The 24,471-nt window shown below is 37.3% G+C and overlaps 1 protein-coding gene and 1 non-coding gene across 2 annotated transcripts; both read right to left on the bottom strand.

The window, feature by feature from the left end:
* Positions 1-1,565: 1,565 nt before the first annotated feature.
* LOC133820277 (small nucleolar RNA R71) lies at positions 1,566-1,672 on the bottom strand. Its single transcript, XR_009886697.1, has one exon. It is a non-coding gene; the product is annotated as a small nucleolar RNA R71 (small nucleolar RNA).
* A 10,144-nt stretch (positions 1,673-11,816) lies between these two features.
* On the bottom strand, positions 11,817-15,180 carry LOC133814510 (uncharacterized). Its single transcript, XM_062247459.1, has 3 exons — positions 14,273-15,180; positions 13,338-14,085; positions 11,817-13,187 (listed from the first exon to the last, which is right to left on the bottom strand). Exons 1-3 carry the CDS (start codon positions 15,178-15,180, stop codon positions 11,817-11,819), a joined length of 3,027 nt encoding a protein of 1,008 aa, XP_062103443.1.
* Between the last annotated feature and the right edge of the window lie 9,291 nt (positions 15,181-24,471).

The raw sequence follows: 24,471 nt of genomic DNA, 5'->3' as shown, positions 1-24,471 counted from the left end.
TCAAGAGTTTTAGTGGAATTTTTACCAAGATGTTAGTAGCTTTACTTATATTTTTGTTGGTATTAATATTGTGTTAGCGTAGTGTTCTTCCTATTGTGTGTGTGTGTGTGTTTTTTTTTCCTATTTGCTAATCTTTGGTTAATTTTAATAATGTTAAAACAAATTAAAAAAAAAAAGAGAAAAGCGTAAAAAAAGAGAGCAAAAATATATAGTTATTTTCTTTCTTTCTTTTCGGTTACATAAAAAAAAACTATATAAAAAACTTATATTTTTTTTTCTTTTTAGTTAACTCTAATTTCATTTTTCTTTCTTAATTTTTAATTTTAATTTTTTTTAAGTTTAATAAATATTTGTAAAAAAAAATTAAGCTTGTTATTTTATCTTTAAAAAATTACATCTTTCTTGATAAATATTGTTAAGTAGATTGCTTTCTCTCTTTACTTTATTTTTGTGTTGATTATTTTGTTGCTTTAGGTTTCTTAGTTTAGACTTTACATTCTCTTTGTCTTAGCTTTCCTTAAAATTTAGTTCCCCCTTGAAAAAAAAAGCATAGAATTGCATAAAATTGTTCATAAAATTTCAATCATAAAACGCTTAGTATTGAGAACAATTGTGTAATATTACAAATGGTAAAAACTGATATTGTTTTGTTTAGAAAGATTGGTTGTTAAATAAGGTTTGTGATAGTGTTACCCTCCACACTTACCTAAGAACCTCAGGGAGTTCTGTCTAAGGAAAGTGTGAGTCTAAAGTGGTACCTTAACAACCTTCCCATTCGGCCTGGGAACATTTCGAGCAAATACATTTGCACTGTTAAATTTTTGAACTTATTACTATAAGAAAATCAAGCTTGTTCTGTCAAAATAAGCAATTTTACTCTGCTTAAAAATTATTTGGTCGAAAATGTTTAACTTCTGATCCACCATAATTACTTAGTAACCTCGGGGAGTTCTAGTAAGGCGTTGGGGATCACCCCAAAACCTCCAAATCTACCTGGGAACAAGTTCAACAAAAAAAATTAAAAAAATAAAAACATAAAATAAATTTAATTCTCATTTCTGATAATAGATGAATCATCACGAAACTTCTAGTGAAACTTCTTCCAATTCATCCACCACTCCTTCTGAACTCCTTCCACCATTTCTGCTTCTCCACACACATTAGTTGATAATAATCCATTTGCAATGGCTCACAATGATGAAATCCAACCAAGAACTCTCAATGAATACCTCTATCATACTCACACTTCCACGCCTTCATGCATTATATTCCCTCCTAATATGCCTGTGTTAGACTTTAAACCTGGCATGATTCAACTCTTGCCCGCATTTCATGGAATGGAAAACGAAAGCCCATACGTGCATATTAGAGAATTCGAGGAGGTGGTAGCCACGTTCTATAACCAAGATGAAAATGTCAATTCTGTGCGACTAATGTTCTTCCTTTTCTCCTTGAAGAACAAAGCCAAAAGCTGGTTATACTCTTTGAGACCTAGGTCTATTGGAACATGGAAGGAAATGACCAAATCTTTCTTTCTGAAATACTTCCCTAGCCACAAGACCAAAAGTCTAAAACGACCGATTTCCACATTTTCCCAAAAGGACAATGAAACTTTCGATCAAGTCTGGGAAAGATTCAAGGATCTGTTGAATTAGTGCCCGCACCTATGAGAACTGGCGTTTGGTCAGTTACTTCTATGAAGGCCTCACAAGTTGTGAGTGCTAGTTTGTAGAAATGTTATGCAATTGATTCCTTTAAAAAGAGTTAGATGATGCTCTTGAATATCTCGAAGAAACCGCAAAAAATCTCACACCTGGACTATTGGTCCAAGTGCGACTGATAGCACCAACCGACATAAACCATTTGAGATCTATCAACTTTGAGAGGAAGATAGTGTTAAAGCCCAGCTCGAAGCTTTGAAAAAATAGTTTGACATCTTAGTGACAAAAAATGGTTAGGGGCATATAACAAGCCATTCTCCCATACATATAACCCTGGTTGGAGAAACCGCCCAAATTTCAGTTGGAGAGATTCTAACCAAGCTCAGTTGTCCAGAAACCAATGGAGAAACGATCTTCAAGCTCAACCACCAAAGGCGTATTCTGCACCTCAATACAATGCTCATCCACAACAAAATTCTCTCAAGAATACCCTTCATGCATTCATAAAGGAACAAACAAAAATAAATCGCCAAATGATGGAGGAAATCAAAGAAATGAAATGACAATTCTCAAAATTGACTGAATCCTTGGCCATTCCGGAAAAAGGAAAACTTCCTTCCCAACCTAAATTCAATGTGTAAGGCCAACACATGGCCCAATCCTCCAACTCCAACGATCAAAATGTTAAGGAGGTCAATGCCATCACAGCTATAAGTGGTAAAACTTTAGAAGATACATCCATTAAGACCACTACTTCAAGCATTCCAAATGATATTCCTGTGAGTGCACCAACCAATGCTTCTGCAAAAGTTCCATTTCCTCAGGCTTTGAACCCTATTGGGAAAATTCTTGATAACCGAGTTGAAATCCTTGAGCACTTGACACAAGTGAAGATTAATCTTCCTTTGCTTCACATCATAAAACAAGTGTCGGCTTATGCCAAAATCATCAAGGATCTATGCACTGCAAAAAGGAAGCATCATGTCAAAAAGTCTACTTTCTTAATAGAACAAGTGAGTGCGGTAATTGAGCAAAAGACACTGCCAAAATAAAAAGATCCGGGTTGTCCCACCATCTCTTGTCACATTAGGACCCATGAAGTCAGTCGAGCCTTACTTGACCTTAGTGCGAGCATAAAATCTCATGCCTTATTCTATGTACTCGCAACTTGGTCATAGAGAAATGAAGCCAACATCTGTTGTGCTACAACTTGTTGACCGCTCCATTAAAAAGCCTTAGGGTATTGTTGAGGATGTTTTAGTTCAAATTGAAAAATTCTATTACCCCATGGATTTCCTTGTTCTTGATACTCAATCTGTGGTTAATATGGAGTCAAATATTCCTATTATCCTTGGAAGACCTTTCCTTGCTACTGCCAATGCTCTCATAAATTGTAGGAATGGTCTAATGAAAATTTCATTTGGAAATATGACTCTTGTAACGCCCTACTTCCTTAGAGCCGTTACTAAGTGAGTTTAAAAACGTGCTTTCATCTCGCTAATCGAGGTTTTAGATCAAACAGTGTAATTAAGCTATAAACAGAGGAAAAACCTTAGAAATATTAGTTTTCATAAAAAGATCATAAAAGGTTTACACTTGGGATCCCAAAATACAGTTTAGAAATGTTTACAACATATTAATTAAACCAAGTCGACTAGACGACAAAATCAGAGTTTATTTACAAGCATCTCCCAAAATCCTCTGGCCGTGGCAGCCAGGCTGGCCAAACATGTACACGCCGCCCCACGCCTGCTATACTCATGGTTGGTTGCTCTTCTCTTTACCCTTACCTGCACCACAGAGCATCTGTGAGCCGAAGTCTAGCAAGAAAACCCACAAACAAATAACAAATGCAACACATATATCAAGCATATAAATGGGCCACCAGTTGGCTAAACACATACGGCCTAGTCGTCCCAGGCGTTTACCAAGCCTTGGATTCGCGGACCACGCCGTGAGGATATCCCAGGTATCCTTCTAGGGACTCGCCCTGGCAACTCGCACCCCACGTGCTCAACGCTACTCCCGGCCCCTTGTCATTCTTGGCCTTGCACTCAACGTGCCTGACGCCGTTCCCGGCCCCTTGTCGTCCTCGGTCTACACCGTTCCCGGCTCTTGCCGATCACTCACATAATATCATACATGATATAACAACAAGTACAGAATTCTAGCATAAACAGATAAAGAGCTACGCTCAGCAGTTCTAACATATTGGGCTCGGCCCTGCATATCAATCCATTCAAACACATTGGGCTCAGCCCTGCACATAAGCTCTATGGGAACAGGGGTTTTCTTACTTGAGTCCCGAGCTCTCCGAGCACCGATGTCCTGAGCACAGTCCTCTAACTGGAGCCTCGCCGAAATCCCTAGTCACAACACATCACCAATATCCAGTCATCAAGTTCTAATCCAATGAATAACTTCGAGCCACAACCCTAACCTCTGGAACCTTGAATTCTATCAATCCGGGTGATAAAATCCATCCCGAGCCTTAACCATTGAATTCTCAAGCCTAAACACCCTTAAAAATGCAAACTGGCACTAAGGGCCGCGGCCCCACCCTCAAGAGCCACGACTAGCCTCGAAACAGAGGCTAGCACCTCACTGAACCCCACACGGGCTGCGGCGCGCCCACCAGGCGCTGCGGCGCGCATGAACCTTCTCGGGCTCCCATGGCCGCGCGCGCACATGGGCCGCGGCGCTTCCCACCGAACCCAGATTTTCCACCATTTTTCCACACCTTTCCTCAAGTTAATTCACCCAAAACTCACCTATCAAACCCAGATATTTAACACATACATACCAGCTCAATATCAACACTAAATCCCCATCAAAATCTGCTCCAAAACCTATCTAAAATTCTCAAGAACATGTCAAACTTATCTAGCATGCATATTCTAGCAAACCAGTAACAATTCTCAACATAATCCCAATAATTAAAGCTTACCTTGCTGAATTCAATCCCTGTAGTTGATCCTCAAGCCTTAAGCTTCAAGCTCCTATAACATCACAACTGAATTTCCCTAGACCTTCAAGTTGATTCCCTTGGTTTTCCTTGTGTTTATCTTAGAGAGTGAATGAGGAAGGAAGAGATAAAACTATCCTTAACTGAAAGAAGAGAGAGCAAGTCGGTTTCTATAGCTTCTAAATATTTCCCCTTTTTGTTTTATTTGACTTAAGTCTAAAGGGTTACCTCAAGGCTCGGGGTACCAAAACGTCCCCGAGGGCAAAATGGTAAATTTCCCCAATATTCCCGCCTAGACATTCTATCCTCAAATATATCTCCAAATATTTATTTTCATGTCCCGATAATCCCATAACACACCTAGTACCCAAATTACCCCTCGACTCGCCCCGAGTCGGAATCTCAACCCTGTTGCGACTCTCTGGCTAACCGCTCCCCAGGACTGTCTCGGATCGTGCTGCACAGACATTTCACATATATACATAACATACATCACATTCATGCCCCTAATATCCAGACGGGGCCCGCATGCACATTTAACTCATTAAACATGCATCACTATCATATATTCACATTAATTCACCCATTAACATATTAAAGTATATTAAATCATTTATTGCCCTCCAGGCACACTAATCAAGGCCCTAAGCCCGATTAGCAAATTCGGGTCGTTACAACTCTAGAAGTCAATATCTTCCACATCGGGAAACAATCCCAAGAAGATGATGAATGTTATCAAACATTCATGATTGACACTTTAATTCTTAAGGAGGTTCAATTGCGAAGCAACTTCGATAATCTTGAACTCCTCATTTTGTCTGACAATGAAAGTCCCGGTTCTATTGAGTCCACTCTTGCATTATCAGATCACATAGACTCACGCAGTAAAGGGACTAAGTTTGGGCAACCTCGCTTTGAAGAGCTACCTCGTGAGAAGTCACAACCAAAAAATTCAGCTGAAGAGGTTCCAATTTTTCAATTGACCCAACTACCTGAGGGTTTGAAACATGTCTTCTTGGGAGACGGTGAAACCTTTCCCATTATCATCTTGTCTAACCTTCAAAATTCTCAAGAATTGCAGTTACTTGAGCTATTGCGAACGCATAAATCTGCGATAGGTTGGACGCTTGCTGATGTCAAAGGTATTAGCCCTTTAATTTTCTCCCATCGAATCAATTTGGAGGACAAGGCTATCCCTCGAAGAGACCCTTAAAGGAGACTGAACCCTACAATGAAAGAAGTTGTAAAAAATGAAGTTTTGAAATTGCTAGATACTAGTATTATTTACCTAGTAGCTGATAGCAAATGGGTCAGTCCAACTCAAGTCGTGCCCAAGAAATTGGGTGTCATTGTGGTTCAAAATGAAAAAGGGGTCCTTGTCCCCACAAAAATTGTGACAGGGTGGCGCATGTGCATTGATTATAGAAAATTAAATGCCGCCTCCCACAAAGATCATTTTCCACTCCCATTCATAGATCAAATCCTTGAACGTGTAGCTGGTCATCCATTCTATTGCTTTCTTGATGGCTATTTTGGCTATTATCAAATTGAGATTGCATTAGAGGATCAAGATAAGACCACTTTCACTTGTCCCTTTGGGACTTTTTCTTTCCGGCGAATGCCATTTGTCTTGTTTAATGCACCATCAAGATGCACGATGATCATCTTTAGTGACATGATAGAAAAATCAATGGAAGTATTCATGGATGACATAACTATTTTTGGAAATTCCTTTCTCATCTTGAAGCTGTTTTAAAATGCTGTATTGAGAAAGAATTTGTGCTCAATTGAGAGAAATTCCACTTCATGGTATCTTCTGGCATAGTCTTAGGCCACATTGGTTTTGAAAGAGGAATTGACGTTGATCAATCAAAAGTCAACCTTATTTCCAACATGCCTAGTACTAAGACTGTCAAAGACGTTAGGTCATTCCTTGGTAATGCTGGTTTCTATAGCAGATTCATAAAAAAATTTCAAAGATTGCTCGTCCACTAAGCAACCTCCTCGCCAAAGATGTTAATTTTGAGTAGACACCTAAGTGTGAGGAATCATTTCGAACGTTTGTAAATTCATTCACTTCCATTCCCATCATTGAGTCACCAGATTGGAGTCTTCATTTCGAAATCATGTGTGACACCAACAAATTTGTTGTGGGAGATGTGTTAGGACAATGAAGGGAGGGGAAACCTTTTGTTGTCTACTATGCAAGCCGAACTCTCAATATTGCTTAAATGAACTATTCCACTACTGAAAAAGAGTTACTTGCAATGTTCTTTGTTCTTGAAAAATTCTGAGATTATCTGATTGGGTTCCCTATTACGATATTCATAGAACACTCCGCCCTTAAGTATCTCCTTTCCAAAAAGGATGCTAAGGCACGATTAATACGGTGGATACTTCTCTTGCAAGAATTTGATATAACGATCAGAGACAAGAAATGTGTTGAAAACGTCGTCGCGAACCATTTGTCCCGACTTGAATTCAGCGATCTCGCTGATGGTCCACCTATTCATAATGATTTCCCCGATGAACAATTGCTTTTTGTTACTAAGTTACCGTGGTATGCTTACATTGTGAACTGCTTCGTAGCAGGTGAACTTCCTTCTGAGTGGAGGTCACAAGATAAATGCAAATTTCTGGTCGAGGTGCGCAATTTCTTTTCGGATGACCCATTCTTATTCAAGTATTGCCTCGACCAAATCATGCGAAGATGCATCCACGATGATGAGGTGTCTAGTGTGTGAATTTTTTCCACAATGATGCTTGTGGTGGTCACTTTTCTGTGAAGAAAATCGTTGCAAAAATCTTACAATGGGGTCTTTGTTGGGGTTTTATGCCCTAATTAAAACCCAAATTCTTTGTAATCTCATGTTATTATCAATAAAAGAATAGAAATCATTTTTTGACTTGGTCAATCACTTTGCTCACATGTTTTATTTTCATGACTATTTGTTTAATATAAACTTTTATTAAATCCCGAGCATATAGCTAACCTTATTTATAGTGACGTAATCACAGTGGAATATAAATATGATCATATGTTCAAAATAAGTTAGTACTAAGATTAGTCAGTGCACAAGATTTACACTGACTTGCCAATCTACGATATGATCTACTTACACATTACAGTGTTATGTTCTTTCCAGAACATTAGCAAAGTAGATAAGATCGTATGTATTTGTTACATCGGACAGGACCGATATTGACAGTTGATAAGATAAGTAAACATACCGTTATTATCTATTCTAGTCATATCATATAGTTGACCATAGGTCAATTCAATCTCAATTCTGAGTAGTTAGTATTCTAACTGATTGTATTATTTGAGTTCTTTGACTTGTTCGTTACCAGCTTATCCTACGGACATGCCCATACTTACATCTTGGGAACTCGGTAGTATAATTGAGTGGGAGTGTTAATCATAGATATGGACATCTATAGCTTCTGATGAAGAAGTGAAACGATGGTTTCCTTTTAGTTTGGTTCAAGGTGTTAAATGATAGAGATCTCATTTAAGTAATTAAATTAGTTTACTGAAATATCATTTATAAGGAACTAAGTGTTTTAAGGATAAAATACAATGAAGGGTAAAACGGTATTTTAGTCCTATCTCATTGTAGACTGTCTATAGAGGATTGAATGACAATTATGGTTGTAACAATGGATAATTAATAGCGTATCTATATTTGTTATAGAGCATTCTATGAATTCAAGAGTGCAATTCCGAGTCTATAGTGGAGTCACGAGGAATTAATAAGTTAGTAAATTTATTTGTTAGATTTATGATAACTTATTGGGGCTTGATTTCATAGGCCCGTGGTCCCCATTGTACCTTGGATAAAATCATCTAGATAGTCTCAATTAATTGATTTAATTATCAATTAGAATTATCAAAGTTGACCAGGTTAATTTTGGATAGTTTCACAGAGTTGTGTAATTTTGAAAAGAAAAGAGAAATTATGGCAGATTTATTAATTAAGATAAATTGGTATCTAAATTAATAAATAAGTTTAAATCAAGGTTCAAATTATAAATAATTAATTTATAAAGGATTTAAATCATTATTTAATTAATTAAATCAATAGAAAATAATACAGGCCTTGATTTTAAGTCCAATGGGCTTATAATCAAATGGGAAATTTCACAGGCCTAAAGCCCATGATAATTTCGACCTAGGGCTTTAAAATGGCTAAAATTTTATTGATTTTTTAATTAAATTAAATGACCTAATTGAGTCTATAAAAGAAGTGCTTAGAGAGAAGTCATCAGTGAAGATTTCTGAGACGACAAAGAAGTTTAATCACTGATTTTCTGATAGTTTTAGATTCTCTTTAAATACAAGTCCTTTTTCTAAGCCTCTTTGTTATTTTCTCTTCTTCTCTCTATATCTATCTCATGTGTTCAGAATTGCCCACAGTAGTCTAGGTGATTCTAAGGATACATTGGAAGATTGTGAAGAAATAGAAGATCAGTTCAGTTTCTTGATAATACTCTATGACAGAAAGGATACAAGAGTTAGAGAAACTGAAGGAAGGACTCTTTAATTCCGCTGCGTATACTGTAAGTATTCTATTCATTGTTTCTCTTTGAATTCAATTTTAGAAACATGTTTTAGGCTATCTCGTATTAATTTATTTAATATTAGATATACATGAAAATAAATAAAGATCCTGTATAAGTTTTCCCAACAGTCTTTACTGGCCCTCTTTGTTCAAAGACACCAATGATTTCTGTCGTTCTTGTATAAGGTGCCAAAAGTTAGGTTCCTTGTCCTGTCGGCACATGATGCCCTTGAACCCAATTCTTGTTATCAAAATATTTAATTGTTGGGGATAGACTTTATGGGACCATTTCTACCTTATTTTGGCTACCTTTACATTCTTCTCGTTGTGGATTATGTTTCAAAATGGGTCGAGGCCGTACCCTGTTGAACAAATGATAACGCTACAGTTGTCAAATTCTTGAAAGAAAATGTGTTATCAAGGTTTGGTACTCCTTGTGCCATCATCAGTGATTAATGCACTCATTTTTGCAACAAATCTTTTTAGGCTCTTATGCGTAAGTACGGTGTACTTCATAAAGTTACAAATGCCTATCATCCACATACAGATGGGCAAGCTGAGTTAGCCAATAGGGAAATAAAACACAATCTGGAAAAGATGGTAAATCCCGACCAAAGATTGGTCTACACGTCTTCTAGATGCTCTTTGGGTATACAACACTGCTTTCAAATCCCCTCTTGGGATGTCTCCCTATTAGCTTGTCTTTGGAAAAACCTGTCATTTACATGTCAAGCTTAAGCATAAAGCTTATTGGGCTATCAAAGCCCTCAACTTTGATCTTAATACCACAGGTATCAATCACAAACTCCAATTGTCCGAAATTGAGGAGTTGAGAAACGACGCATATGACAATTCTAGGATCTATAAAGCGAAGCTGAAAATCGCTCATGATAAACAAATCTTGCGAAAACACTTTGAGCCAAATCAGAAAGTGCATCTGTATGATTCTCGTTTGCAATTGCACCCTGGTAAACTGAGATCGCGATGGACTGGTCAATTTGTTATGGACTGGTCAACTGGTCAATTTGTAGTGAAACAAGTATTTCCCAATGGTTCTGTTGAGGTCGTGGCCCAACCGATGGGAGAATTTTTTGAGTCAATGGCCAAAGACTGAAGCATTACATTGAGCGTGTGAGTCACGTTGAAGAGGTCCTTCTTAAGGACCCAGTTTATACACTCTGAAATTCTGAATGGTTTGTTTGTTTTTATTTTACTTTTATTTTTCTGTCTTTCTTTTATTTTTGTATGTATTTCGTTCTTGTATTTCATTTGTTTTGGGGTATTGTTATTAGGTTATTTTAACTCTCGCCTCATGGACATTGTCATCATCCAGGTGTTCTCTTTCTCTATCTTTTTCATTGAGTATTTATTTTGACATTGAGGATATTGTCTCGTTTTTTGTTGGGGGTGGTGGGCATTTATTAACATTCATTTGGAGAGTCTTATTGTCTTGTTGAATTTTCTTAAGTCAAATTTTCTTAAAATTATCCGAGCATGAGTACAACTTGTTGGCTTGAGTCAGTTTTTACTATGTTTAACTATTAAGAAGTGATTTCCAGAGTTCTTTTGTGCACTTTCCAAACATGTGGAAAATTGGTTGTTAACACAAATAGTTGAGAGAAATTTCAAGTTTAAAGTTTTTCATTTCTTGGTGAGTTGTGAGAGTTGAGAAAACAACTTTTTGAACTTTTATTGATCATTTGAGTTGGCAAAAATCAATGTTTTGGATTTAAAACATGACATTCACCAGAGGGATAATTTTTGTTTAAAAGAGCCTTTGATGTAATCTTTTCATTTACTTGTATTTTTCTTTATTTATATGTTGTCTCTTATCGAAAAAATACTATAAAAAAGAGAAAAAAAAAGAAAACATATATATATATATAAAGAGAATATAAAAAAAAATAAAAAAAAAGAACAAGAGCAACATTTCTCATTTTCCATCTTTTGTAGTTTTGTTGAAATAAAAAAAAAAAAAAAAAAATATATCAACATTACTACATTTGCTTTCAATTTATGTTAGAAAAAAAAAGTTGTGTATTTTTATTTTTCATTCTTGGTTCTTAGTGTTATTTTGTAAATCCCAAAAGTTTTTATGTCATTTGAATTCCAATTAATTGATTAACCTATCATTTGATCAATGCTTGTTAAAATTGTTTGTCCTAAAAAGTTTATATTCTCTTATTTGAGCGTTAATTGTTACATTTCCAACTCCAAGAGTGCAATCCATCCCATTAAAGTTCTTTCAATGCCCGTGTGGAGTTTGGATTTTAGACCTTTTTACTTTTGAGATTTTTTGATACTATTTGTGTTATGACTTGCTGTAATGTCCCGAAAATGATAATAAGGTTTAGTGCCTTGATTAGCGTGCTGGGAGGGCATAATTGGATATATTTGTGATTAATTGATTAAATGCGTGACTACGTGGCATGCATGACTTATATAATAATATGAGTATATTTATATGCATGTTTTTTTTTTGATCAAAAGAAAATTTTTATTGATCAACAAACAAGTACAAAGCCAAAGGATGGAAATAGAACCACCTCAGCAAACAACACAACTAACAGCAAACTAAATCAAAAACCAGTGGCTGGGCACAGAACACCACCACAACAAAACCTCAACTTACAGTAAACTAACAAAATGCAGCATTTGTTTTTCTCTGGGAGAACAATTACAACCAACTAAATTCATAATTCTTACTTTAATAGAAAAACGAATCAGTTGATCAATCCTATGCACCGGGATGCAACTTTTCTCAATCCAACACTTATTTCTATTCATCCAAATGAGGTAGACAGAGGCAGCACAAGCTGCAGTGATCACCTTCGAAAACCAGCTAGACTGAGGCAAGGACAGCCAAGTAATCCAGTTCTGGAATTGAACTGGCCAAGCAAACCCTCTCAGCCATTCTTGGACTGAATGAATCACTTTCCTGGAGAAAATACAATCGAAAAACAGATGGGAATGGCTTTCCTCTGCTTGAAAACAAACTGGACAGTTCAAGGAAGTAAGAGGAATATGACAGTAATTTAGCCAATCTCTAGTAGGCAATTTCTGATTCACTGCAAGCCAGAGGATAAATTGATGTTTAGGAGCCGAGAGCCTACACCAAACAGTCTTGTCATAGTGCACCAGGGAGCTAGGAAAGACCACTGAATATAGTCTGCCCAGCTGAAGCTTACCATTCCTCACAGCAGTCTCCAACACAGATTTTGACAAAAATTGACAGAAGTTAACTATTTTCCTCCAATACCAACTAGTATCATGCTTCAAAAGATAATCCCAAATTGAAGATCCTTTGAGATAAATGCAGTTGATCCATTTAACCCAAAGCATATCCTGCTTGGAAGAAACAGCCCAAATAAACTTAGCCAACATTAACTTGTTCCAAGAAGCACTATCTTTGAAACCCAAACCACCACAGCATTTCGGTTTACAAACAAGATCCCAAGAGACCCTGTGAAATTTACTTCTGTTATTCTTCTCACCCCAAAGGAACTTTCTACAAAGACAGTCTATCGCTTTGACTACTTTCTGAGGTAACAAAAAGATATGCATCCAATAAGCTCGAATCCCCATCAAAACTGAGTTAATGAGTTGAACCCGACCAACATAGGAAAGATGGCAATTAGCCCAACCAGACAGCCGAGATCTCATTTTATCAATGATAATTTCACAATCAATGGCTCTCCATTTTGTAGGTCTCAAAGGAACACCTAAGTAGTTCAGAGGGAATTGCCCTTCAGACAGGTTAGAAATCTGAAGCAAAGATTGTTTGTCCCCAGCAGAAATACCACCAACAAAGATTTTAGACTTGCTATGATTAATAGACAGCCCCGATGCCTTTGTAAAATCTGTGAACACTTGCTGCAATATTTTGATTGAATTCGGGGTAGCCTTGGAAAATAGAAGGAGATCATCGGCAAAATAGAGGCTGACCAGATTTAAGGATTTACATAAGGGGTGAAATTTGAACTCTTTTTCCTTAGAAGCCTTTAACAACAAGCGAGTTAGATAATCCATTACAATGACAAACAATAAGGGTGAAATTGGGTCTCCCTGTCTAAGACCTCAGGCCCCTTGAAAATGGCCTTGAATGCTTCCATTCATCACCAAGGAATAGGAAGTACCCCTAAGGCAAACCATGATCCATCTTATAAACCTCTTCGGAAAGCAAAAAGCATTTAGAAGATTCTCCAAAAAATCCCAGTCAATTGAGTCATAAGCCTTGCTTATATCAATCTTCATAAGATACCTAGGGGAACAATTCTTCCTGTTATAATCTTTAAGCAAGTCTTGAAGTATAAGCACATTATGGGCTAGAAAATGATTTTTAACAAAGGCCCCCTGATTCTGGTTTATCAACAAAGGCACAACAAGATTAAGCCTATTGCACAACATTTTAGATATACATTTATATATAGTGTTGCAGCAAGCAATAGGCCTAAAATCAGAAGCAGTCATTGGTTGGGTCACTTTCGGGATTAAAGATAACAGAGTATTATTTAATGGCTGAGGAATACTAGATGTCTCAAAGAATTCCAGAACAGCCAAAGCAATTTCCTTACCAATATCCTTCCATAAAGCTTTAAGAAAACCTGCTCCATAACCATCCGGACCCGGGCTTTTAAGAGAATGGATACTAAACATCGTAGCTTTAACCTCTTTAACAGTGAAAGGCTTTATCAAATTCAGCTGGGCATCACTGTTCAAAACTGAGCCAAACCTTATAGCTTGAATATCAATAACCCCTGTAGCATGACTGGGAGTACCCAAAAAACTTTTAAAGTGCTGCAGAAAGTGAGCTGTAACTTTATCATAATCATCTACAATCTGTCCTTCAGCAGTAACAAAAGAGACTATTCGGTTAGCTAACTTCCTTTTCCTTAAACTAGCATGAAAAAAGGAAGAGTTGTCATCCCCAAACCTCAACCAATCAATTTTACTTTTTTTGGTAAAGAAAGCTAGCATACACTTTCTCTTGTTTTTTAAACTCAGTAAATGCTTCATAATCCTCTTTACATAGCATCAAATTTGAAGGGTCAGCAAAACATTTAGCATGAGCTTGTTGATATTACTGTTTACTCCTCTCATAGTTACAAGCTACATCCCCCATTGCCTTCCAATTAAACTTTTTCAATATATGCTTCAGCCGGGTGAGTTTCCAGCAGATTTGATCTAGACCTCTACCCTTGAATCTTAAAGATTGCTTCCAGCTAGATAGAACTTTAATTCTAAACTGAGGGTGAGTGATCCACATATTATAAAATCGAAAAGGTTGCACCCCAACTCGTAGAGCAGGCATATGCTTTATCAGGATTAAAGAATGGTCTGAACCAATCTCCCATTGAGAATAAGCCGTGACTGAAGGGAACTGTTCCAGCCAAGTATCGTTAATGAAAACTCTGTCCAACTTGGAAAAGATGCGAGATTCTCCTTCTTGATTATTAGACCAGGTATAGAAAGGACCCATAATCTTCATTTCTTCAACCAAACCAAGATCATACCATTGCCTAGCATCATCCATTTCTTTCACAGTGATTGGCCTGCCCCCCAACCTGTCTTTCAGAGTAAACACGACATTAAAATCCCCAAGAATCATCCAAGCTTTACTAGGACAAATCAACTGAGATAAGTCATTCCATAAAATTTTCCTAATCTCCAAGCTATTAGAGCCATAAACAAAAGTAAGACATAAATCTGTTTTATTAGAAAATCTCACTTGACAGTGTAAGAATTGGTCGCTCTCTTGCAACACTGCAAGCTGCACCAAATTAGATCTCCAAATCACTAGAATACGACCTTCCACAGCCTCACTACTGTAAAAATCCCAACCAAAAAAAGTAGAACTCATAATTTCTTTAATTTTAGCTCCCTTGATTTTTGTTTCAAGGAGAGTCACAATCCCAACTTTATTCATCCGACAAACTTCCATAACCATCTTCTGTTTATTCAACTTATTCAGTCCTCTAACGTTCCAACTCATTATGTTGCTACTATCCATAATTCTTGGATGAAGAAGTCCTTGCATTTGCTGGTTTTTGACAGTCCTGCAGGACGTTAAATTGATTTAAGTCCTGTTTCACCGAAATCTGGACTCCTTGCTTTTTGACCCTAGCTGTTTTTGGAGAAATCCATTGAGCTTCAGCCTGAGAAGGAGAAGGCTGAGGAGTATCTGACTGAGTAGTATGATCTTGATTAATGACAGCAGTAGAAGCCGCTCTATTATCTGTTGTAGATTCAGGAATTTTTCCACTTGATGGAATTGATGTCTTCACCTCAGGATGGTCTGTATTATGATTCCCAGAAATCCCTACCCCTTGGTTCAGATCCTTCTGCTTCCAAACAGACCCAGAGACGAATTTACAAGAAGAGACAGAGTGTCCCAATTTCTTGCAGTTGGAACATTTCGTTGGAAGCCATTCATAGTCTATGACCTGTTCCACAATTTGGCCCTTCTCATTGAAATATCTAATAAAATTTGGGAGAGTATCAGTAATCTCCATCTCAACTAGAATGCGAGCAAATTTTATCATTGAACGATTCTGAGTTATTTTGTCAATCATGATAGGCTTACCTATTGTGCTAACTAGAGCACTTAAGCAATTCACTCCCCAGTACTGTAATCCAAGATCAGGTAGCCGAATCCACACAGGAACAGACTTAATGGATTTCAATGATTCGATGTCAGTAGTCCATGGGCGAAGAACTACTGGTTTCTTGTCAAAATGCACCACTCCTGATTCTAAGACTAAGTCCCTCGTTGCTTCGTCTCTGAATTTCACCATAGTAAACCCAGCATTCATTCGGGCAATACTCACGATTCCAAGATTTCCCCAAATCCGCTTTACAAATCCTTCAAACACTGGCAGAGGTGGATTCACCCCTATCACTACACATATCACAGCTGATTTCCAGAATGAAGCCTCTACTTCAATTTCTTCCATGTTCAATTTCGCAATGACCTGGCCATCCTTTTGATACGGTTCCGAGTAGTGAAGCTTTGTGCAACCGTGAGATGGTAGGGATTCACAGAATTTTGCCCAAGTTTCCTTAGCTGAATCCAGGAAAGATTGATCCTCAACCTCAGCCGCCTAGTTCGATTTCGCAGGTGCTGTAGCAAAATCGAAATCCTTCTGTGACCCATCACCCAGACTCTTGATCTCACACTCATACTCTTCTGTAACTCCTAGATCATCATTCGTAGCTATTACAGGTTGGTGAAAGACTGATTCCTCACCATTGGATGAAGGAAGCTTCGTAGCTATTGCAGATTTTGCAAGCTTCAGCCCAGGCTTTCTTCTCCTCGCCATGGAAGAGGGAGAACCTGAGAATCACGCTTTGTATTTATATGCATGTTTATAAGTATTAAATATGTGTGTGGGCCTGTTCTTGTTTATAAGGGCATATTTGTAATATTGGCCAGTTGCGGGCATAAATGTGATTATATGCGTTAAATGATTGAGACCACATTATTATGTGGATATAATTGTAGTATTCGACTTGAGGCGATCCTAGTGAGCGGATTAGCGGAATAGTCACAACAGGGTTTAATACCTAACTCGGGGTGAGCGTAGGGGTATTTTGGGAAACTTAACGTATATTTGAGATTTATCGAGTAACAAGTAGATATTTGGTAATTAGTTGGGCATGACGGGATTAATTGGGAATTTGTAGGACGACTCGAATAATTGGCGGGAATTGGGGCTAATGACCATTTTGCCCTCATGGGTAATGAAGAGGCTGGGTATCTGTAACGCCCTACTACCTTAGAGCCGTTACTAAGTGAGTTTAAAATGTGCAATTAACTCGCTCAGCGAGGTTTTTAGAACAAAAGTGTGATTAAACAAAAAGACAAGGCTGTAATCTTTAAAAGTACTCCATTTCACTAAAAGTTCCAATAGTTTAACATTTGGGATCCCAAAACGAGGTTTGTAAAATATTCACAACTCAAAATAGATTTACAGTTGACAAATTATCAAAAACAGAGTTTGGTACAGCCATTTCTCAAAAATGCCCCTAACCAAAGCAGTCGGATAGGCCAAACATGTACGTGCCGCCCCCACGCTCTCCGTACTCATGGCTGGTTGACTTTCTCTTTGCCCTTACCTGCAACACAGAGCACCCGTGAGCCGAAGCCCAGCAAGAAAACTCATACGGCACACAATATATGCATATCGTACAATTACTATAGCAGATAACTCATTTCTAATCAGATAGTCCATAAGATTTAAACACATATACGACCATGTCGTCCCAGAAGCGTTACCAAAGCCTGGGATCTCGGTCTACACCGTAAGGATATCCCATGTATCCATTGGGGTCTCACCCTAACCACAAGAACTCCATGTGCTAAGTGGTATTCCCGGCCCCACTGCCGTTCTCGGCCCTTCGCCGTTCCCGGCCCCTTTGCCGTTCACTCTGCTATTACCACATTTAGCATTCTCAAATAACAACCAATATATAATCATTCATTTAAAGCTACATCCTAGCAATGATACAATCTAGGGCTGCGCCCTACAACAATACTATGGGCCCAAGCCCTGCTCTATGGGTGCTACAGTTCTCTTACCTGTACCCCGAGCTTCACAATGCACCAAAGCCGCGAGCACGGTCCTCTATCCCGAGCCTCTCCGAAGACCTAGTCACAACACATATAAAACATTCCTTTAATACTAACCAATTCAAAACTACTTCCCGGAACCAATCCCACACTCTCGGAATCCCCAAATTCCTAAAACAACGCATCGGAAACATCCCTCGAGCCCCCGGAGCAAAAGCCCAAAAATGCAAAATTCCATGTTCTGAAAATAGCCTAGCGCCGCAGTGCTGCCCTAGAGGGCCGCGGCGCCCAGCAAGTCAGAGAGCATTCCCCAGCCCTGAAGCAGCCTTGCGCCGCGGCGCCAAAGAACAGGGTCGCGGCGCTCCTTCGCGAACCCAGAAATCTGGGTTTTCCCCTGCATTTTCCCCGAGCCAAAACACTCCCAATTCAACCCAAACACATACCTAAACCCCAAAAACAGTTTAAAACCCCAAATAAACCATTTAACAACCTATAAACATCAACAACAAGCTCAATTACACGATTACACCCAAAATCCATTCTTGAGTTTCAAATTCCTGAAACTTAAACCATGGCTTCCAAGACTTAAACCAGAGCTTGAAAACTATAAATCATGCCTCTAAAATCTTAAACCACATTAGATACAGAAATTAAACATGCTAAGGATTCTTACCTCAATCAAAACTCAGCTTGAACTCCTCTCAATTCTAGCCTCCAACCTCTTTCCTCTTGATTATCCAACCTGAATTCCAAGTAAAACCAGCCATCTTTCCTTTAGGTTCCCACACAAAATCCTTGAAAATCAACCTTGAACTCAAGCAATAACAGAACATAATCCTTACCTCTGAGTAGTCCTAGCTTAAATTTGACCTTGGTTGTCTCCAATCCCTCTTGAATTTCCTCCTAGGTCTCCCAACTTCAGCCCCTTCTTCTTTTCCCCTTTCCTTTTGATTTTCTTCCAATTTCAGCATAAACCAACATATGGCTAAGTGTAATACGTATTCCCTTTTCCTTCAGCTGAAGTGATCTAAATCCCTGCCGAATTACTATTCTATCCTCCCATAATTATCCTCTCCTAATTAAACCTCAAGGGCACTCTTGTCCTTTCACCTATATTACAATTCTACCATTTTTCCACCTAAACTTGTTACTCTCAGCAGTTACTAATGGTTACTCAGGTTACTCCATCACCAATAACCATTAACCACAAATTCTCAACTCAACTCACAAATTTCCCCAAAGTACCCTTAGGCTCCTCTTGAGCCGGGTATAAAATCCCGTTGTGACTTTTAAGTTATCTAGCTCTCTAGGACCATCTCGGCACGTACATCACATTAATAACACCACACTCACGTGGTACAAATCACATAATACCATTAACACATTTATGCCCTCAGCGGGCTAAGATTACCAATTTACCCCTAACATACAAACGGGGTCCACATGCATATTTATACCACGTAAACATGCATTCTAATTACATATTCATTCAAATTCATATATTAACATGTTAATTCACTTATTGCCCTCCAGGCACGCTAATCAAGGTCCTAAACCTTATTAGCAAATTGGGGTGTTACAGTGTCTTTAGGGGCATATTGGTCTTTAAATTAAGAGACATAGTTAGAAAGTTTCAGGAATAGAACATATCAGAACACTTCTCAGTTCCCACTCCCCCACTCTCACGTTCTCTCTCTCCATCTCTTGTGCTTGGAGGCTTAGGGGAAGCCGTTGAAGGAAAATCTTAAGAATTGAGTTGGGAAAATTTGGGGAATTAAGCTAAGAGCAGGCAAGGGGACAACTGAGAATCAAAGTTTCCACTGAGGTAAGGTTACAGACTCTAATCTTTGAATTTCTGGTTGGGTTTTGGGCATGCTTAGGGATACTTGAGAGAGTGTCTGACTTTGGGATTTAAGGAAGTTTGAACTAGTGTTTTAGGCTATATGTGTTGTTTGTAAGGTGATATTGAGAGTCCTGGACTGAGTAATGGCTTAAGTATATGTTTAAGTGGAATTCTGTGGCTTTAATTTAGGGGAAGATGTAGGAAAAATCCAAGGATTTTTGGGTTCACGGGGGCGCGCCGCGACCCAGTTCATGGGCGCCGCGACCCGCGTGACCCTAGAAGCCCTAGGGGCTTGCTGTTTCGAAGACGTGCCGCGACCCTAAAGGGGTAGGTCGTGGCCCACCTACCCCTAGGAATGGAGGCTAGCGCCTTTAACTTGGAGGAGCGCTGCGACCCTTAGGGCCAGGTCGCGACCCGCCTAGGCAGTCTTAGCCAAAATGGGATTTTGGGCTCGGGGACTTAAACCTAAGCGCTCGGGACAAATTCTACTACCCAGTTTAGTAGAATTCAAGGTCCCAGAGGCTAGTATTTTATTCCAAAGCATTTAATTGGATTAGATTTTAATAGTTTTCCATTTTCTCTTGTGACTAGGGTTACCGTTAAGGCTTGGAATTGAGGATCGTGCTCGGGACCGCTATATATCTTCAGCTCGGGATCTGAGGTAAGAAAATTGCACTGAGTTGTGATTGGGGCTGAGATCCCCTGTAAATGGATATATGTGAGATTATAAATGTATTTATGACTGGAAATATCTGGATAGGCAGGTTAGCTTGTGCTGCTATCAATTGCGTGCTTCACAACTTGTATGTCTGCTATGTTTGATGTGAAAGTCCGACCTAAGGGAGTCGGGGATGATGTTGAGCATATTGAACGCAGCTTGACCTAAGCGAGCCGGGATTAGCTAAATAACTAGAGGGCTTAGCCTAAGGGCACCGACACCTAATTAATTGTATTGAGTTTGAATTATATGTATGAATTAAACTGTTATTGTTGTCTAGCTTATTACTCGTATTTTGCTGTTGTTATCTATACTTGTTGAATTTAGTTTTCTTGCTGAGCCTTGGCTAACGGGTGCTACGTGGTGCAGGTAAAGGCTAGGGAAAGCTGGACCAGCCATGAGTTGGAGAGCTTTGGGGGTGAAGTGTACATCGGCAGCTGCTTGACCGCGACAACCGAGGAATTTACAGGGACTAGAGCCAAAATTTGTATTTTGCCATTTAGGCTGGCTGTAGTTGTATTTACTTTTGAGGGTTGTAACCACCATTTAAACATTATTTTGGGATCACATGTATCAAACTCTTCTTTTAGTGAAAGTCAACCATTTTATGATCAAAATCTTTCAACCCTAACCTGTCAGTTGACTTTAGGAACACGTTTATGTTCAAATGACTTGATTAACAAGTCTTGCACTATTTTAAACACAGTGTAACAATCTTGGTTACCCAGGGCGTTACAACTTGGTATCAGAGCAGTCTAGGTTTAAGGGAACCTGAAGACTGGTTGGGCATGTACACTCGCCGCTAAAGACAATCTTGACTCAGGGTTCGATAACCATATATGTGATTATATGTTTGAGTGTTTAAATGAAATATAAATGCTTTAATAGCATGTTCATTAGGAAGCATGAGATATACTGATAGGGCCTGGCCCTTGACTGCTGATTAGTGGTGAAAAATACACATTTATTGATTTTAATAGTTAAAATAAATTAAGTTTTAAATAATATTTTCATAGAATTAATATGATCTATTTTATAAATGAAAATATTTGATTATGTTTTAATTTATTATTATTTTGTAGGAATTAAAGTTTTATTTTGGCACTTTGAAATGGAGATAAAAGAAAACAATTAAATTTGAAAAAGAGAAGAGAAAAATGGCATTTTTCTTGAGATAAAGCCAGCCCAATCCGAAGGCCCAAGCCCAGCAAAAATCTGCCTTTTTCTCCTTGCCCAGCTGCTAGGTGTCATCATCCAAGCCCGCCAGGCGTCCGTAGCCTTGCACCTCTCAGCATCCCAGAAGGCCCAATAACCTTCAGCCAGCCCAATGCAGGCCCGTCATCACTCCAGCAACCTTCCGCGTCCAGGCCCAACAAGCCCAACGAGCCAAGCTCTCCTCTCCCAGCCAGCGCCTACATGGCACTTCCCCATTGGCTGGGAATAGGTCAAAACCCACATCTGCCACTAGCCACCTTCAACCCATATTTTGTGGGTATTAGGCTTTGCAAAATTTCCATTTTGAGCTTTAAAGCTCATATTTTTTGGTGCTTTAGAAAAAGGGCATTTTGACCATACACCAAAATAACTAGGTTAATATTTATAATAAGATTTGATTTTTTAAAATCATATTTTATTATTAATATTTCAGATTTATTTTGTAAACCCCATTTTGTTGTTTAATTTCTTTTTAGTCATTTTCTCCCTCTATAAATAGGGACTCTCATTTCACATTTTGTATGTAATTTTTAGGTAGCAAAACTCTACCAAATTTTAGTCTCATTTCTCATATTTTCTCTCTAGAATTTCATGAGAATGTCTAGCATAATAGGCTAACCTTCTTAGGAAGGTTAGGATGATCCTATATGCACTATGACTTTGTTTGGTATTTTTGATTCACCATGTGCTTAAAGTTTATATATTTGAGTGATTTATTTTCTTTCATCTCTATTCCTTCATCTTGTTGTCTATATTTATGTTTACTAATAGTATATAGATTTTGTCAAGCACTTTCTATGTATTATCAAATTAGTGAAATAATATAGATAATATCTTTATCATTTTCTCCATCTCATTCATATATATTTACTTTTGCTAAATCTATATAGAATTAGTCATGCTCTTTCTATGTATTTTATAAATAGTAAAAGTAATATTTGTGTTAGGTTTTATGTCCAATCTTTTATTGCATTATGGCCAATGGTATAATGTCATTTTTAGATTTCTCATAAGATTTATCTCATCTTTCCATGGTAAAGAATAATAATCACTTGAATACATTTTTGCAAACACATATTTGTGCTTCAATGTTAAATCTTCCAAATGAATAGTTGGGATGTGAACTTCTAATTTGTGTAACTTTTGTGAATCAAAGATCCAAATAAATAAGTATGCATATTGGTGGCTCTTGATCCTTCCTACTTGTTACCTATTGTTACATCACACTTTATTCTATCTTTTTTTTTCTAATCTTTAAATTTCAAAAACAACAAAAATATCACTTGTTCTATTTTCCTCACATTATTTATCTCTAAACTTTATTTATTGATTAACTTTATTTCTTTGCCTCCTTGTGGAATCGACTGCCTGATCTATACTAGAACCACCACTTAGTGGATGCACGTTTTGGGCGTTAAACAAATTTTGGCGCCGTTGTCGGGGAGGTAATAGTGAAAAAAAAAGTTTTTCAATAAATTTTGCAAAAGAGGTAAGTAATTCTATCATTTTCTTTTTGTGTTATTTCTCTAAGATTTTCTTTTTTAGATTTTCCTTATTTACTTTAAAAAGAAAAAAAATCACTATCATTATTTTTTTTTATTGTTCCTTTTTAGTTAGTTTTTCAATTTTTTTTACATTGTTCTGCTATAAGAAAAAAAAAGAAAAAAAATATTAATATCATTTCTTTTATAGGATTTGTTAGTTTTATTCTTAGTTTATTTTGTTGTTATTTTTCTTTTGTTAATTTTTTTTTCTCTTTCTCTTTTTATTAAATATTGTTGTAAATTTTTTTAAAAAATTAAATAAAAATAAAATGCTTTTTGTGTGAGTATTTAGTTTTTTTTTCTTGTTAATTTATTTTTGATAGCTTGTTTTATTTTATTTCTTTTTTTATTAAAAAAAATTGGTTGTTTATCTTTGGCTAGTTTAGTTTTCATTTATTTATTTTTATTTTAATTATTTGTGTTTAGGATTTGTTACATTTTTTCTCTATCTTACTTTTGTGTTTTTTTATGTGTTTGTAGGATTACTTTAAATTTTTTTGTTACTTAGTTAGTCTTTCCTCATATTTGAAGAAAAAAAAGTTACTTTCTTAGAATTTATTAGTGTTTTTGTTTTCCTAAAATTTCTTTTTTCGGTTTTGTGAGCATCTTATTTCTTTTGTTTAAATATTTTTTTTTGTTATTTTCTATTGTTAGATTTGTATCTTTATTTATTTATTTTTTATTATTTTTTTTTAGGTTTCAAATCTTAAAAAAAAAAATCATAAAATACAAAATAATAATAATAATAATAAAAACAAAGTTTGTTTTGTCAACATAAGTAATTTTTGCTTAAATGCTAATTTGAGTAAAGTTCCATCCATGCTTACTTAGTAACCTCGGGGAGTTCTAGTAAGTGTTGGTTGTAAGAGGACCATTTTTGTGAATTGTGACCCCTCCACAATTATCTAGCAACCTCGGGGAGTTCTAGATAAAGTGTGGGTCTTAAGGGGGACCGTTCTAAAAACCTCAAATCGACCTGGAAACAAGTAAAACAACAAAATCACAAAAAAACAAAAATTACAAAAAAAAAAAAAGAATGAAGAAGAAAAGAAACGTTTTGAGATGTATTTTCCAATGTATTATTCTTCATTCGGAAACAATCATAATTCTAGTGCTACTGAGGGTACTAGCAGTTTTAGGAGTGCATGCAAACTTAGTATAAGAGAATACCGAGAACTTGAGGTCTTAGAAACTAAGTTTGAAATAGAAAGTTACGAGGTTCCCGAGATAGATTATGATGAACGTTATTGTGACTTTGAAAGAGTCGACCATAGGAATCATAATTCTAGTTGGACCAACCCCATAGATTTTAGTTGGAAGCCTGAGTACAACTACCATGCACCGCCTCACATGAATTTTGAGCAATTTTTTCCTAACTTCCCACATGCACCTCC

This window comes from Humulus lupulus, chromosome 2, assembly GCF_963169125.1.
Source record: "Humulus lupulus chromosome 2, drHumLupu1.1, whole genome shotgun sequence".
Classification (NCBI taxonomy): domain Eukaryota; kingdom Viridiplantae; phylum Streptophyta; class Magnoliopsida; order Rosales; family Cannabaceae; genus Humulus; species Humulus lupulus.
This window is presented reverse-complemented; position numbering and strand designations above follow the sequence as displayed.

Excerpts from the sequence above, each read along its gene's own strand:
- LOC133814510 (XM_062247459.1), bottom strand. The coding sequence starts at position 15,180 with ATGAGTTGGAACGTTAGAGGACTGAATAAGTTGAATAAACAGAAGATG. Across the intron at positions 14,086-14,272 it reads AACTATGAGAGGAGTAAACA|TTTAAGGAAAAGGAAGTTAG; the intron begins GTAATATCAACA and ends TTTTCATGCTAG. Across the intron at positions 13,188-13,337 it reads GGTTTATAAGATGGATCATG|GCTTCTAAGGAAAAAGAGTT; the intron begins GTTTGCCTTAGG and ends TTGTTGTTAAAG.